The sequence below is a fragment of the Chelonoidis abingdonii genome, chromosome 9, assembly GCF_003597395.2.
Source record: "Chelonoidis abingdonii isolate Lonesome George chromosome 9, CheloAbing_2.0, whole genome shotgun sequence".
Classification (NCBI taxonomy): Eukaryota; Metazoa; Chordata; order Testudines; family Testudinidae; genus Chelonoidis; species Chelonoidis abingdonii.
The window spans coordinates 82,457,881-82,474,187 of record NC_133777.1 but is presented as its reverse complement, the minus strand read 5'-3'; the positions used below and the strand labels follow the sequence as shown (position 1 = coordinate 82,474,187).

Genomic DNA, 16,307 nt, shown 5'->3' with positions numbered 1-16,307 from the left:
TTGAGGTACGTGCACTAGCGTTGATGGAGTTAGCCCGCTGAAACTAGCAGCGTAACTGTGTCGGCATGGCTGGTGGCTCGGGCTAGTCACCTGAGGACCTACCTAGGAGCACGGACGGGACTGTAGTCAGGTGGCTAGCCCATCCGCCATGGCTATGCTGCTGTTTTTAGTGCACTAGTTCAATCAAAGCTAGTGTGGGTATGTCTACCTGAGCTCTTTACCCAAGTGCTGTGTTGATATACCTACATGTGACCTAAGACAGGCAAAGATGTCCTATCTGCTCCACTGGACAGAGGTGCTTTTTCAGTTCTGAGAGACAGACGGACAAGGTGCAGCTCTGCTTGGCCAGATGAACATCCGAGGGCACCTGCTCTGCTCAGATGGATGAATGGAGAGGTGGATTGGGCCCTCGAAGTAGGTGGCACACTGCACGTGGTGTCCTATTCAGCAGTCTTACCAAAAATACCAAGTGGGTATCCCAGGCTAGATGCAGGGCCTTGGCACATACACATCTGGCTTGTCCAGAAGTGCAGCCAAGTTGCCTTCAAAGATCACCTGGCATCTTTTGTCACAATCCAAAGGAGACACAGAACTTGAAAGCTCTTCTCAGCTGTGTCTGCTACTAGACTTTGAGCGAGTTTGTCTCTTTTCCTTGTTTATAAACCGTCCTGGTTTTCTGATGCCAGCGAAGGGAATCTAGACCATACTAAAATGCAGCTGCATTGTCCCAGGGTCCCTTTCAACCACTCTCATTCCGAACATATTCACAGACCTTGGGGAAGGCAATACTAGAAGTTGGATTACCTTTCCCTTTGGGAAAACGTATCTTCTGGCTACTGGCCCCTTTGTCCAGCTCACACTCTGGGGATGGTCTTCTGGGTCCTGATCAAAACCCCATTTTAATCCAGAGAAAGACTCCTGTCATGGTACAATTCCCCACTCTGAACCTTAGCGTCCAAAAGATGGGGTACCAGCATGAATTCCTCTAAGCTAATTACCAGCTTAGAACCTGTAGAGCTGCCACCAACCAGGAATTCCAGTGCCTGGTACACTCTGGTCCCCCCAAAACCTTGCCCGGGGACCCCCAAGACCCAGACCCTCTGGATCTTAACCCAAGGAAAAAAGCACCCTTTCCCCCACCGTTCCCTCTCCCAGATTCCCATCCTGGGTCTTCCCTGGAAGATCACTGTGATCAAATCTTGAATCACAAACAGAGTGGAAAATGCACCTCCCCCCTCCTTCTCTTCCCCCTCCAGACTCTCCTGAGAGAGACGTGATCCTAACAAGAGAGAAATTAGCCTCTCTTCCCCTTCCCTCCTTTCTCCCCACCAATTCCCTGGTGAATCCAGACCCCGTCCCTGGGGTCTCACCGAAATAAAAACACTCAGGTTCTAAACAAAAGAACTTTTAATTAAAGAGAGAAAAATTATCTTTTGTAAATTTAAGATGGATTAGGTACAGGGTCTTTCAGCTATAGGCACTGGGAACCTCCCGCCATAAGTATACAGGTACCAAATTAAAAATCCTTTCAGCAAAAATACAAATTTGAACTCCTCCCAGGCAAATACCCAATTAAACTCCTTCCAGCAAATGCACATTTGCAAAGAAGAAAACACACATAAGCCTAACTCGCCTTGTTTCCTAGTACTCACTGTTCGAACTGATAAGAGCCTGTTGGAGAGATTGGAGAGAAACCTGCACGTCTGTCACTCTGAAGCCCCAAGTGATACAACAACCACAACTCACAGCACACACAGAACTTCCCTCCCTCCAGATTTGAAAGTATCCTGTCCCCTGATTGGTTCTCTGGTCAGGTGACAGCCAGGCTCACTGAACTGGTTAACCCTTTACAGTCAAAAGAGATATAAAGTACTTCTGTGCTATTAACTTTTCTTATCTGTTTATGACAACTCCCATTTCTTCAGTGGGTTTTATATCAGGACCCTGGGGAACAAGGTCTTCTGGCCAGACTATCTCCTGCTCCCAGTGCCTCAAGGATGGTCCCATGGAACATGGACAGCGTTTCTTTTGCCTTGTCAGCATTTTCCTGTTCCCAGAGTCCTGGTGCCTCTCAAAGGTTGCTGCCCTGCCCTTATGGAAAAGCCCTACAGAATCCAATAAAGAATGAAAAGTTTTCTTTTCTTCTTTTAAATCATCCTATAGATTTTAACCGAAAATAATATGCCTGCAGTGGAAGCCATAGGATTGTTCAGATGGTAACAAAGTTTCCAACCAGCTAGAGAAAGGATCATATTCTGTACAGACTCCATACTTCTAGACTTAAATCCCATTTTGTTTCTGTAGAACCTTTTAAATATTATGGGACTTTCCATAAGAGCCTATTCAGTCTTAGCCTGAGTCTGTAAAGTGCAGGACATGCTCAAAGATTGCAATGGTGTGGGCTAGGGGGTAGGGACTGAGCCTTCTCATCATTTATAAGAAAGTAGTTGGTGCTAGGTCAGAGCTTTTGGGCATTAGGGCTCTGGTATCACCTGGTGCTAAGTGCCTGAGAGAAAAATATAAATGCCCCGATGCTGGCAATTGAGGGCACTCAGCATCTCTCTGGGGACGCTTAGCATCTCGGAGGCTGTGTGCTGCTCTTCCACATGTGTATTTGGCTGCAGAACTTTGCCTATAGCAATGGATGTTTCACAATCTCAAGCAAACCTTTTATCCAATTATTCAAGCATATAATTGAATGAGAAAGGGAAAAAAAACATCAATGTGAGCCTTTGCAGTGGCATTTGCTGGTTCCTTGTTGATTCGTTGTGGGAAAGGCTTCTCTAATAACATTTCAGAATTATGCTGTCTTCCTTGTTGGGGAAATTGTTTGCAGATTGCACTACCTCTGTTATGATTTCCGCTAGGATTCCAAACTCTCTGAGGTAATGACCAAAAATAGTCTCCATAGAAAGGAAGAGACATTCCTTCTCCTCCTCCTCTTTCTTGGACATCCTTGTAGCTTTCACGAGATTTTAAATCTTGGCAGTGCTGAAAAAAGCTGTAAGCTCAGTCTGGTTTTTATTGACAATGCAGTGGTAAAATTGGATCTCCCACATTGGCACTGAGTACTGTCTTGAATACAGTAAACAGGGAAGCGCTGTTAAGGAAAAGATATACACCTTTTAGCGTGAAAGCTGACGATTTCTGTTCAGAGACGCACAGTAGCAAATGTTGCATTATATCCATAACCCAAAACTAGGATTAGCAGTAAGTGTCGCATATTCGTGGTGACTTCTGGTAACCTCCAGGAGGAAAGTTACAACAACCCTTGAAAAACTCCCTTTGGTCTCAGTTTGCTTTTGCTGTGTGACATAAGGAAGCCAGTAAATAATTGGTTAGGAAGATTTTGTAACAAATGCCCTTGCCTCCCAAAAAAAATGTTGTGCACTTCCTGCTCCATGAAGACTATAAACAGAGGCGCTGTCCCTAGATTTTAACTCTTGAAAATTGGAGCTTGGGCATTACCGATGGGAGGGTTCCTGGCAACTGAAGTAGCTCCCTCTCACTCTCCATCAAATGCCTGAAGTAGCCGGTTTTCAAGACCCAGTCAAGGCTCACCCGTTGGGCCCATGTTCCCTTGGCTCTGGGCTGAGACGTGGCAGGTTAGGTTGGGTTGTTTGATAAAGGTTTGTGCAATATGGCCAGTTGATTTCCTTTTTTAAAGCAAACAGCGTTGCTAGTGGCCACAGCAATGGGTCCTAAAACTGAAATAATAGTAATGATGCCAGGTAAATAAACAGAATTAATCTGACAAGTGAGGCTCTGTGAAATTGCAGGGGAAATTTCAGCCGAAATATTCACACAATTTTCTTGACTTGGTTTTGTGCACTTGTTTTTTTTATTTTTGGGGAACGTTAATGAAATCAGCCATTTGGCAACACTGCTTGTGTTCACGGTGCAGTTTTCCATGAAATGGGCTCATTGTTGCTCCGAAATTTGATGGCCACAGCACCTGTTTTGAATTTGCAATGAAATGCAAAAACGTTCAGAGCTGGAGCTGGCCTCTGCTCACATGTTTCGCCCCAGCCTCACAAGCTGCAACATCCAGGGATCTGCCCAGTTGTGGAATCCCCAACCCCACCCTGTCCCCCCCAAAACCACAGTGCCCAGTGATGAAATGAGCCCCCAGCATGTGGGGCTCTGCTGTACACAGTGGGTGAGGATATGCCCAGGCTTCTAAAATACTGCATCCCTCCCACAGCAGAGCAGGGTGCAGAGTTTGCTTCAAGATAGCAGATTTTACAGCCATATAGGCACAGAATAATATGTGTATGTCCAGATCCCTTCCACCTAAAGATCTCAAAGCACCAGACAGATATTAATGAATTAAGCTTTACAACACCCTTGTGAAGAAGGTAAGTGATTTTGCCCCTAATTTACAGATTAGTAGGCTGAGGTAGAAAGAATCCAAGTGGCTTACCAAGATGATAAAGCCAATGTTTGGCTGGGCCAGAAAAAGAATCCAGGGGTCTTGATACTCTGTTCTGGCCAGGAGTCCATAATGCTTGGTGTTCTCAGTTACAGTGTGCAGCAATCTCTGTGGTACTTTCTTTCTCTCCTAGCTTAGGTATGTACATGGCCCCGCTCATTTCTATCTTTTCACTTCACACCACTCCTGCTATTATCCCCATTTAACAGATGGAGAACTGAGGCCACGTCTACACTATGGCATAATATCGAATTAGCTAAAATCGGTTTTATAAAACTGATATTATAAATTCGATTTCATGCGGCCACACTAGGCACAGTAATTCAGCATTGTGTGTCCATGGTCCGAGGCTAATGTTGATTTCTGAAGCGTTGTATTGTGGGTAGCTCTTCCGTAGCTATCCCATAGTTCCCCCAGTCTCCCCCACCCCTTGGAATTCTGGGTTGAATCATTATTGTCGCGGGTGGTTCTGAGTAAATGTCGTCAGTCATTCCTTCCTCTGGGAAAACATCAGCTGACAATCCTTCATTGAGTCTCTGACTTCCCGTTACGGCTTGTCACGCAGCGCTGTGTATCTGGAGATTTTTTTTTCAAATCTTTGGCATTTCGTGTTCTGTAACGGAGTCTGATACAACAGAAATTTGTCTCCCATACAGCGATCAGATCTAGTATCTCCGTACGGTCCATGCTGGAGCTTTTGGATTTGAAATTGCATTGCCACCCGTGTTGATCAGAGTCCACGCTGGGCAAACAGAAATGTAATCAAAAGTTCGCGGGGCTTTTCCTGTTTACTGCCCGCTGCATCCGAGTTCCAGATTGCTGTCCAGAAGCGGTCAGTGGTGCACTGTGGGATACTTCCCGGAGCGCCATAACGTCGATTTCATCCACACTACTCGTAATCCGATCATTAATATGAATTTAGCGCTACTCCCTCGTCGGGGTGGAGTACAGGAAAATCGATTTAAAAACCATTTATATCGATATAAAGGGCGTTGTAGTGTGGCAGGGTATCAGCCAACCTTCCTGGGCTAACCTTGGCAGTGTCCCCCCCCCTATTTGTGTCATGAAGTTATAAAGAATGCAGGAATAAGAAACAGAGACTTGTTAGTGAGATAAAATGAAGGGGAGGCAGCCTCCCAGGGCTATGACAGTCCAGGCAGTACAGAATCTTTTCTTTACACAGGAAAGGGAGGGGGCTGATGAAGCTCAGCCCCCCAGTTGCTATGATGAAGACGTTACCAGCCGTTCTGTACCATCTACTGGGAGTAACTGGAGTCATTCCCATTTTTACCCAGGCACCCCCGGCCAGCATCACCTGAGGCCAGCCAGAGCTCACGGGGGCTGATGGCGACACAGATATCAGTCATATTGCAAACCGTCTACCACCGGGGAGGGGAGAGAGAGCGGATACTGCTCTTCACTGCTGCAGCATCGCGTCTACCAGCAGCATTCAGTACACATAGGGTGACATTGAAAGAAGTCAAGAAAATGATTTCTTTCCCTTTTCTTTTCATGGTGGGGGGGGGGGGGAAAAACTGAGGAGCTATTCCTGAACCACGCCAGACACTGTGTTTGAACCTACAGACATTGGAGCTCAGCCAAGAATGCAATACTTTTCAGAGACTGCTTGTGGACTGTGGGATAGCTGGAGTCCTCAGTACCCCTCCATCCATGAGCGTCCTTTGAGTCTCTGGCTTCCCGTTACGCTTGTCACGCAGCGCTGTGTATCCTGGAGATTTTTTTTCAAATGCTTTGGCATTTCGTGTTCTGTAACGGAGCTCTGATACAACAGATTTGTCTCCCCATACAGCGATCAGATCTAGTATCTCCCGTACGGTCCATGCTGGAGCTCTTTTTGGATTTGAGACTGCATCGCCACCCGTGCTGATCAGAGCTCCACGCTGGGCAAACAGGAAATGTAATTCAAAGTTCGCGGGGCTTTTCCTGTTTACCTGCCCGCTGCATCCGAGTTCAGATTGCTGTCCAGAGCGGTCAGTGGTGCACTGTGGGATACTTCCCGGAGGCCAATAACGTCGATTTCCATCCACACTAACCGTAATCCGATATGTTAATATCGAATTTAGCGCTACTCCTCTCGTCGGGGTGGAGTACAGAAATCGATTTAAAGAGCCCTTTATATCGATATAAAGGGCGTTGTAGTGTGGACGGGTAAGTTAAATCGATTTAACACTCTTTAAATCGATTTAAACGCGTAGTGTAGACCAGGCCTGAGGCTCAGGGCAGCAAAGTGACTTGTCCAAGGTCACATAGAAAGTCTGTGAGAGAGCAGAAAATTGAACACGTGTCTCCCAAGTCTTGGGCTACAGCTCTAACCATTGAACCATTCTTTCTATTTTCCTAAGGCTTTTATACTGCTGCCTGTCCTTCCACATGAAGTCAATAGCAATAGCAAAGCCCTTAGTCTTCTCCCTTTTTGGAGTACAATCACTATTTAGGTTTGGGGAAGGAGAGTTGTTTGTTCTGTGGGATTTTAGAAAGTTGGTTGATTGGTTGTCTCATGATTTGGGATTTTTTTATTCCTTTGTCTTCATTGCTGTTTCTCCTTCCCCTTTGAAGGACCGGTTTGTTTTCAACGGAGCTCTGAAAGATTTGCAGAGCTACCAGAATTCTAGATTTGGCTCTTGCATTGCCTCTGTCCGCGATCTGAATCAAGACTCCTACAACGATGTTGTCATTGGTGCTCCTTTGGAAGATGACCACCAAGGAGCAATATATATCTTCCATGGCTTCAAAGAAAACCTCCTGAAGATGTATAAACAGGTATGGTTTCCCTTGTCTCAGGATTTCCCCACCAGCGAATTCCAAGAATTGTAATTTTCTCCCACTTTAGGGCCCTTTAAAGTGATATATTTAGCGTAAATAAGAATGAGGCCCTGAAAAGGGGGAAAGTACAGTTTGGAATAGTTTGTGGAAATTTGACATCATTTCTGAGGTAATAGTGCCTCAGATGTTCACAAGCCAGAAGTGATCTCAATTCATCTCTGACTACGCGTTTTTTCCATATCCATTTATTTCACCCTTGAGTCTCACATAGAGACTTTACCAACAGGAGAGGGCTAACATTTTTTGTGTTCCTGAAAGTGAGAAATGGCAAGAGATAGTAGTGTCATATCCTCCCTTGGTCAACCTATCCTGGGCAAGATCTACTCCTGATGCCATCTCATGGGCAGTGATGGTGTCTCTAGACTCTCTTTGCCAGAATCAGGGAATGGGGACAGGGGGTGGATCACCTGGTGATTCCCTGTTCTGTTCATTCCCTCTGGGGCACCTGGCACCTGGCCACTGTTGGAAGACAGGATACTGGGCTAGCAAGACCTTTGGTCTGACCCAGTATGGGCGTTCTTATGTTCTTATTGTGTTACCAGAAATCAGTGAGTGAATTAAAATGGAACTCTCCCCACTACTTTTAATGTGTGTCTACACTGGAAGCTTCATTTGGTGGTGTGTAGTGCACATAAGTGCGTAGCGCCCCTAGCACTGGTGTAGCAGTTTAGATGGTGAGGCATTGTGAGCTATACCTGAGCACATATCCTGCACTGCTCTCTGCTCACCCAAGCTGCGCCTTCCTGGCTACATTGCTATCTTTACCAGTACAGTGTCCCGCTGCCTCCCCGCTAGCAGAGTCTTTCCTTTTCCTCGCCACAGTGCAAGGCTCTGGCATCTCCCCACTGCCAGAGTCTATGACTAACACATCACAGTGTGGACGCAGCTTGCTTTTCACTGTGATGCTGACATTGGGGTGTAGTGCAGGCACAGCCTGTGAATTATTAAGCAAGGTAAAGTACGTCAGAGGTCATTGGCAAGCCTACTTTTCAGAAAGAAGCTGCCATAATCAAGAACATGAACTATTGCATCTCCGAACATCTGCTATCTCTATTAGCACTTGTAATGCTTTTGCTTAGCTAAGCAGTATTTTCTGTGTTTGGAAGTTAGCTTGTTCTTTCCATGAGTCACTAATTAATCAGAGGATCTTCTTTTGCCCAGATTGTTCTTCTTAAAGTCGCTCAGCAGGCTCCAGTATAAAATATATCTCCAATGACAAAATCTGGGAGGGAAAATCCTGGCCCCATTGAAGTCAAAGGGAGTTTTGGCATTGCTTCAGTGGGCCAGGATTTCACACTCGCTGTTTAATTGTTCCATAATGTGACTGTAAAACTGGTTCCAAGATATTTCCTTCACATTTCCATGCTGAAACACACAAGATATGAAAGATGTATCGAAAAGGAATGGGATTTTTTAGAGCTTCATACGGTGGGACTGGTTTTGTAAATGAAACAGAATCATAGAAATGTCGGGGGAGGGAGGGGACGTCAGGAGATCATCTAGCCCATCCCACTGCCCCAAGACAGGTTTCAAGTAGATCTAAACCATCTCTGACAGGTGTTCAATTTGTTCATTAAAAACCTCCAACCTGTTCTTCAAATCCTCAGCAGAACCATCCTCAAGAGCTAGGAAAAATGGTACCGCCGTCCACTTACACTATTTCTAGTGGAAAGTTCTGAGAGTGATGCCACTCAAAAGCAAATGTGCTGTTTTCCCAACAAATTATGTAAATTTCTTTTTCTTCAGTCATTTGAAAGTGACTCACGTACCTCTGAATGCTCTAAAGCCAATGGTTAGTTCAATGATCTCGACCGAACGCAGCACGTAAGCGTGGTTACTCCACAGATCAAACTTTAATTTCTAGATCCACTGACTTGTCAGAAAGAAAGAAGGTAGTCTGTTTTGTAGAGATGTGAGCTCTGTGTGTTAGAGACTAAGGCCTGACTGACATAGGCACAGGCTCGTTCTCTTGCACCGGCAAGTGAGTTTATGTGCATTCACACCCATGTATGCCCATCTTCATGCACATATACTCACACCCATGCCCCCACACACATGTTCGTGCATGTTCCCACATACAAATGCATACATGTGCTCACACTTATGTTTTCACACACACATTCATGCTCACAAGCATACTTTCACCTTTACACACTGCCATTCATGCTAGATTCCCAACATATGAGTCTGAATGGAGGTCTGGAGGTGGTGCACCAAACCCACAAGGGAGTTTATTGCCTGAAACAAGAGATCCTAACAGCTGAAACCCAAGCTAGAATAGGGTACTGGAATGCAAGAACCACTGGGAAACAGAGTCAAGAAGTCAGAGAAATGACTGGTTCAATATTAGTATTGCTGTAGTGAGCGAAATGAGAAGGGCTGGATGTAGAAGACTCCATTCAGATGGTATCACACTACTCAGTTCAGGAAACTTAACACATTCCACCAGAGATATCTGTGAAGAATACTTGGTGTCCGCTAGTGGGACAAAGTAATCAATGGTGACGTGTTACAAAGGACTGGCCAACAGAGTGCAGAGACAATGATTTGAGAAAGAAGGCTTTAGTGGTCTGGATATGTTGTATGGCTGTCAAGAACCGTGGCATTAGACAGACGGAGAGGAAAACGCCAGCTTGTCTCATGAGTCACAAGGCACAAGAGCATAAAATAATGATAATAGTAATGGATGACTCATGCTAGAAATGAGAGTGGATTTCATTTTGTGCATTTCAGAGAATAGCAGCTGCAGACCTTCTTCCAGGCCTGATGTATTTTGGATGCAGTATCCATGGACAACTAGATCTAAATGAAGATGGCCTCATAGACCTAGCAGTTGGCTCTCTCGGAAGTGCTGTGCTCTTATGGTAGGTTGTGCATCCGGGTTTTTAACTGCCCTCTCACCAAAGTTCATTGAAATATGTTGTCATTTAGGGGAACAACTGATTCTCCAAAAATATGACCGATATTATACCCTTAAAAAGCCCTGTAGTACTCTACAACAATGATCCAATATACTTAGGCTTGGAGAATTAGATTTTTTGTGTGTGTGATTTTGACAGATATCCGTATTTATTTATTTATTTATTGTATTTTTATCATTTCAAATGTATTACAGTTGTGCAAAATTATGGGTTGTCAGCATTTTTTATTGTTATCTATTTAAATTTTCATAGTGGTGGGAAATTATAGAGGCGGGTCAGACAATAATTATGCAGTGACAGTAATCATTAGGATTCAAAAAGTTAAAGCTTTATAATCATTAAACCACAAATTGTCAATATCACATGTCAAAATATACAAAGGAAACGTACTTCAATCAAATTTTAGTAAGTTCTCAAGCAGCATTTTTCTTACTTTGCATATCTGTAAATTTCAGTTATTATTGACGGAAAGATTTTTTCATTGTTGGTTTGTGTGTGTGTACAGTGAAATCAACACTTACCAATAAACATCTAATTCTTCCAAGCCTAAATATACTGAGAAGCAGCAGGGTTCTGGACCATTTCTATAGAATGGTATTGGAAATGTAGCTGTGCATGAAAAGGTGTCAGAACATCACTGAATTTCATAATTAATTCCCCAGGAGTTTCAACCAAAAACCAAACTTCATGTTGTTTCCCAAAGCTCTCTTGGTTTTATTTAATTCATAAATTAATACATCAAAGCATTAATGAATGTTTGGAAAGCACCTTGAAGGCAGGAGGACAGACTCTCAGCTGATGTCAATTAGCACAGCTCAGTGGAGCTACACCAGATTTACACCACCTGGGGATCTGTCCTGAAAAGTGCTACCCACTTGCAGAGGACCAAATTCTCCTCTCAGTTCTGAGCATAGAAGCCATAGCTCAGTGGTTTCAGCATTGGCCTGCTAAACACAGGGTTGTGAGTTCAATCCTTGAGGGGGGCCATTTGGAGACTGGTCCTGCTTTGAGTAGGGGGTTGGACTAGATGTTCTCCTGAGGTCCCTTCCAACCCTTATGATCTATGATTGCAGAGGAGAACTTGGCTGTACATTCATTTGCGTTATTCTTCACCTACCCGTCTGCAGTTATTTCCTCTCCCAAATCCCAGTTGAAGACTGATCACTGTACAATAGTGGCCTACAGTCTGTGCCATGTATGTTGTCATCTGAGGCCATGGTTAGTTAGGTGTCCTGCAAGTACACCTGACCCATGTGACACAGCCCTGCAGAGCACTCTCATTCCTTGCTGTTCTCCTGGTCACTTATCCTCCTCTCCTGGTTCTAGTTCATCACTTGATCCTCTTCAAGTTCTGAATTTCCTGCCAGTGCCTTTTTCCTCAGTCTCCTCCTTGGACTGTCTGTGTTAAGGAGGGTGGCACTATGAAAGGGGGTTGCTGCAGCTATGTGGGGTGTCACATGTAGGCAGGAGGAGGCTGGTGTGGATTAGGCTATGCAGGGGTGCAGCGGAAGTCCCTGTGCCCCAACCCCACACCACTCCCCAGCAGCAGCACTGGGCAGGTGGGGGAAGCCCCAGCACTACAACTCCACTCCCCAGCAGAAGCGCCAGATGGTGGGGTGAGCCCCACCCCACAAACCCTGGCTGCGGCCCCAGGACTGGAGGAGCCCTGGTTCCTGCCACAGCCTCAGGCTAGGAGAGCTCTTACTCCCTGCTGTGGCTCCTGGGCCCTGGCAGGGTGCTGGACAGAGCTTTTCTGGTCTGGGGCTACCAGGGGTGGGGAGAAGAATGAGCAAATAGGAGGCCACAGTGAGGGGGGCGGAATGGGGCAGGACGGTGGGTGGAACAGGGGCGGGGCTGGGGGGGAAAGGAGCAGAACGGTGTGGAGCCATGGGAAGGGCCGCAGGCAGAAGGGGCAGAATGGGGGCAGGACTACAGGTGGAAGGTGCAGGGAGGGCACCCCCCTACTTGCTCTGTCCCAGGGCCGCACAAAACCTTAATCTGCCTCTGGATGGGATGCTTTACATTTCATCCAGGGAGAGCCCTGCAAAACCTATGTATAGACACCCGCTTAGGTGTCCAAAGACGAGCCACAGCACTGCGGTATAACTCGTGCACCTTGTTCCCACCCTAGGTCCCGCAGTGTTGTCCAGGTCAATGCCAGCATTAGGTTTGAACCATCCAAAATCAACATCTTTAACAAAGACTGCAAGCGAAATGGGAAGGATGCCACCTGCATGTCTGCATTTGTTTGCTTCACTCCAGTCTTCCTCTCCACTCATTTTCAGACAGCAAGTGTGGGTAAGCGAAGGCTCCCGGTCTGATTTCGCCTTTGCTCTTGTGAGAATCGACCTTTTAATTTGTCTTTACCTGGCCTGCATTGGTAAGAGCACTGCCAAGCTGTTCCTGTCTAGTAGCAGGAGTGGAGGTGGAGAGGAAAATGAGCTAAGAGCTTGTTAGGTGCAGGGTAGCATTAAACGCATGTGCTTAGCCTCATCTGACATGGCCCGTTCTCGACCCAGGCCCCACCCCTTTTCTACCTTCACACTGGCAAGTAATGGAGGAGATGTGCCAGGCCCTGTAGACTACCACTACTCAGTGCAGGGGGCTCCACCTAATATGTCACCCTAATAGCGTCTAGGTGTAACCTCTGCGCACCCCTCCACTGGAGTGCAAAGTCTTGCAGTTCCTCCTCTGCACTGTGCAGGGACTTGCAAAGTCCAAGCTTTGCCATTAGAAAACAGTGGAAATCAGAATATTAGGTGACCAGAGGGGCTCTTGTTTCCGACAGTCCACACAAACCCGTGTAGGTCCTGTGTGTAGCGGGGCAGCTACGCCACTCCTGGGAGGCTGACTGGGGAAGCGGACCACACCTCATCAGGGCACAGCAGGCCCTGATAAAAGGGCTAAGGGAGGAGGTGGGACAGTCTCACTCCAGCCTTGGAGTAGGAAGGGCCTGGCTGCCTGGGAACCGAGGGTACTTGACACAGAGCAGGGCTGGGGAAAGACAAAAGGAGCTGGGGAGCTCCAGCCTGGCAACTCCTCAGGCTGAGGCCTTGGGTAAGGCCTAAGCAGGCACTGGGTCTGCAGAGGTGCAGCCCGGGGATAGGCAGAGGCAGCTGGTCTGATCCCTGTGCCAGTGATAAGTGGCCATGACAGACTGCAGTCTGCCCCAGAGAATGGGGGCTACAGGGTGACTGGCAGTAGCCACTCAGGCAAGGTGGGTGTAGAGGGTTGGGGGTTCCCCTGGGAGCGGAGACCGGAGTGGGGAGTACTGCTAGGGCAGAACCCTGAGGTAAAAGGCACCGGGGTCTGGGAGAGACACAGGGGCCTGAGGCAGGCGAGACACCAGCCAGCAGAGGGCGCTCCGAGAGCTGGAATTGAGCTAATTCCCGAGGCAACCAGCAGGAGGCGCTGTGCCAGCGCTTGTTCTGAGGGTAGTCAAATTCCTTCAGGATTGACCTCTGCTCTGAGCTTTGTAAAGATCCCGAAGCAAGGCCGACTAGGCTGCAGTGTTCAGTCTCTCACCCTGGCTACTGCTGTGTTCTGAGACAGCCTGGTTTAAAAAGGGAGCCCTCCCAACCATGGACTGTGGGAATTGTCATGGTTCTCGTACAGTCTGTGTGTGGGAGTTTGCTGCCTTGGTCTTGCATCCACACAGTACATCTGTGGGCCATATGCCTACATACTTGGCTAATATCACAAAGAGCCGTTATGAGCCAGTCGATCCTGCTTGGCTTTAAAACACTGCACGCTGCTCTGACCTGGAGTCTACACACAGGATACCCATGACTCAGCTAGAACAAAGAGGAAGCAAAAGCAGCATGGCCTATAATAATCCCCCAGCAATGTATAGTAAAATGCTATGACCAGGGCTTATGTTATAAGTGAAACCATGTCCCCAGTGAAGACAATGGCAAAATTCCCACTGATTTCACCAGGGCCAGGATTTTCCCCTATAATGCTCAAGGCTGATATCCTGTGTGTAACTCACCCTGTCATTTTAGAGCTTGCAGAAGAGGGTGACACGGAAATGTGTTAGAAGGCAGAGGAGATGCAGAGGGTTATCGCTCAGAAGTACAGTGCTGCTGAGGGACAAAGGAAACAAAAGAAGAAAGAAGTTGAATTCTGAATATCTTAGGCCAGGTCTACACTGCGACTTTAAATCGGTTTAATGGCTGATATACCGATTTAACGCTGTATCCGTTCACACGACGTCGTCCTTAATATCGAGTTAACCGCCTCCTTAAATCGATTTCGGAACTCCTCCCAAACGAGAGGAGTAGCGCTAAAATCGATAGTGATAACTCGGATTAGGGTTCGTGTGGACGGAAATCGACGTTATTGGCCTCTCCGGGACATCGCGCACGCCAGAGTGCTGCAAGTGCTGACCGCTCTTGGGACAGCAAATCTGAATCTCGGATGCAGCGTGCAGGTAAACAGGAAAAGCCCGCGACTTTTGAATTGCATTTCCTGCTTGTCCAGCGTGGAGCTCTGATCAGCACGGCTAGCGATGCAGTCTCAAATCCAAAAAGAGCTCCAGCATGGACCGTACGGATATTAGGTCTGATCGCTGTGTGGGAGACAAATCTGTTGTATCAGCCGTTACGAACACGAAAGCCAACCGTTTGAATAAAAACTGCAGGATACCACAGCGCTGCGCGTTGACAAGTGTACGGGAAGCCAGAGACTCAAATGGACGCTCATGAAGGGAGGGAGGGGGTACTGAGGACTCCAGCTATCCCACAGTCCACAGCATCTATAAAAATTATTTGCATTATTGGCAGGCTCCCAATGTCTGTAGGCAAACACAGTGTCTTGGGTGGTTTCAGGAACAGCTTCCTCAGTTTCCTTTCCCCCCCTCCACAACGTGAAAAAAAAGGGTAAAAAATCATTTGCCTGTGACACTTTCTATGTTCAACCACTATTGTGATGAGATGCTGAGCTATGGGTAGACGCCGGGATGCTACGCACATGACGAGGAGGGGGACAGTATCCGCTCATCCTCTCCTGGTTGGTAATAGGTTCTTGGGCGAACAAAAGATGGCTACTGCCCACATGCCAGGGAACCGCCTAACATGCTCCATACTATCCGAGGGCCCAACAATTGGCTACCCGTAGCAGTTAGATAGGACAGAATGGCTATAACACAGCTAATCTATTGAAACTTGGCTCAAAGTTTTGCAATCACATTGGGATTAACGTCGTCTATGCAAATGAGTTCCATTCCTCCCTTATGGTATCTAAAAATAGAGTCCATTCCTGCTGGACTGTCATAGCACCGGAGAAGCACTTCCAAGTGCCTCCCCCCGACATCTTTCTCTCACTAACAAGTCCTTGTTTCTTATTCTGGTATTCCTAATACTTCATGACACAAACGGGGAGGAAATGAATGGCTTACCGCAGGGAAGTTGCGGGAGGAGGAAAGCAACCGGGGTGCGCTTTTCTTTTGCTATGGGGGCAACCCCTTGTGAAGAACTACTCACCACCTGAGCATCTGTGTTCGAATTAGGTCACTGGAATACTCTGTTACACTCCTGCCCTATTATTGCGTACGGCAGGACAGTGCACCACTGACCTCTATGGTCCGCAATTCCAACTCGGATGCGGATGCCGGTCAAAGAGTGAAATATCCCCGAGAGCTTTACAGTGAACATTTCCTGCTTTCCACGTGTCCAGCTACCTGAATCGGCGTTAAACAAGTCAATTTGTTTACAGAAGTGGCGAGGCAGTTTCATAATGCTCAAGTATTCCTGCCATTGAACCTTACGTGCAGATACGCAGATGTTATACGCGCCTGTATGCGTGAGACAAATCTCTTTATCAGTGACTCTCGTGTAAAGAACTAGGAAATTGCCAAAGTGCGCTATTGAAAAATTAAACTACAAGGATACAACAGCGGTGTGATTGACAACAGTAACGGTAGCAGGAGCACTACAAATGACGATGGTCATGGTAGGGCGGGAGGAGGTGTAATGGCAAGGAGACTACACTACCATTACTCCAACAGCGTCTCTGCAAAATCATTGCATTTTGCTGCGCGCCACACCCCACACCTGGCAATGTCTGCAGGCGTAATAAACACGTCGTCTTGCGTGGTTATCACGGGAACA

General features: G+C 46.9%; 1 protein-coding gene across 4 annotated transcripts in view; it reads left to right on the top strand.

Annotated features, from left to right (window-relative positions):
* Positions 1–16,307, top strand: part of ITGA11 (integrin subunit alpha 11) — a 171,952-nt gene that overhangs the window by 90,055 nt on the left and 65,590 nt on the right. For all 4 annotated transcript variants that reach the window (XM_032764367.2, XM_032764362.2, XM_032764364.2 and 1 more), the window contains exons 14-16: positions 7,010–7,213; positions 10,010–10,140; positions 12,329–12,495. In XM_032764367.2, coding sequence (XP_032620258.1) covers positions 7,010–7,213; positions 10,010–10,140; positions 12,329–12,495 — 502 coding nt within the window. The remainder of the gene's footprint in view (positions 1–7,009; positions 7,214–10,009; positions 10,141–12,328; positions 12,496–16,307) is intronic.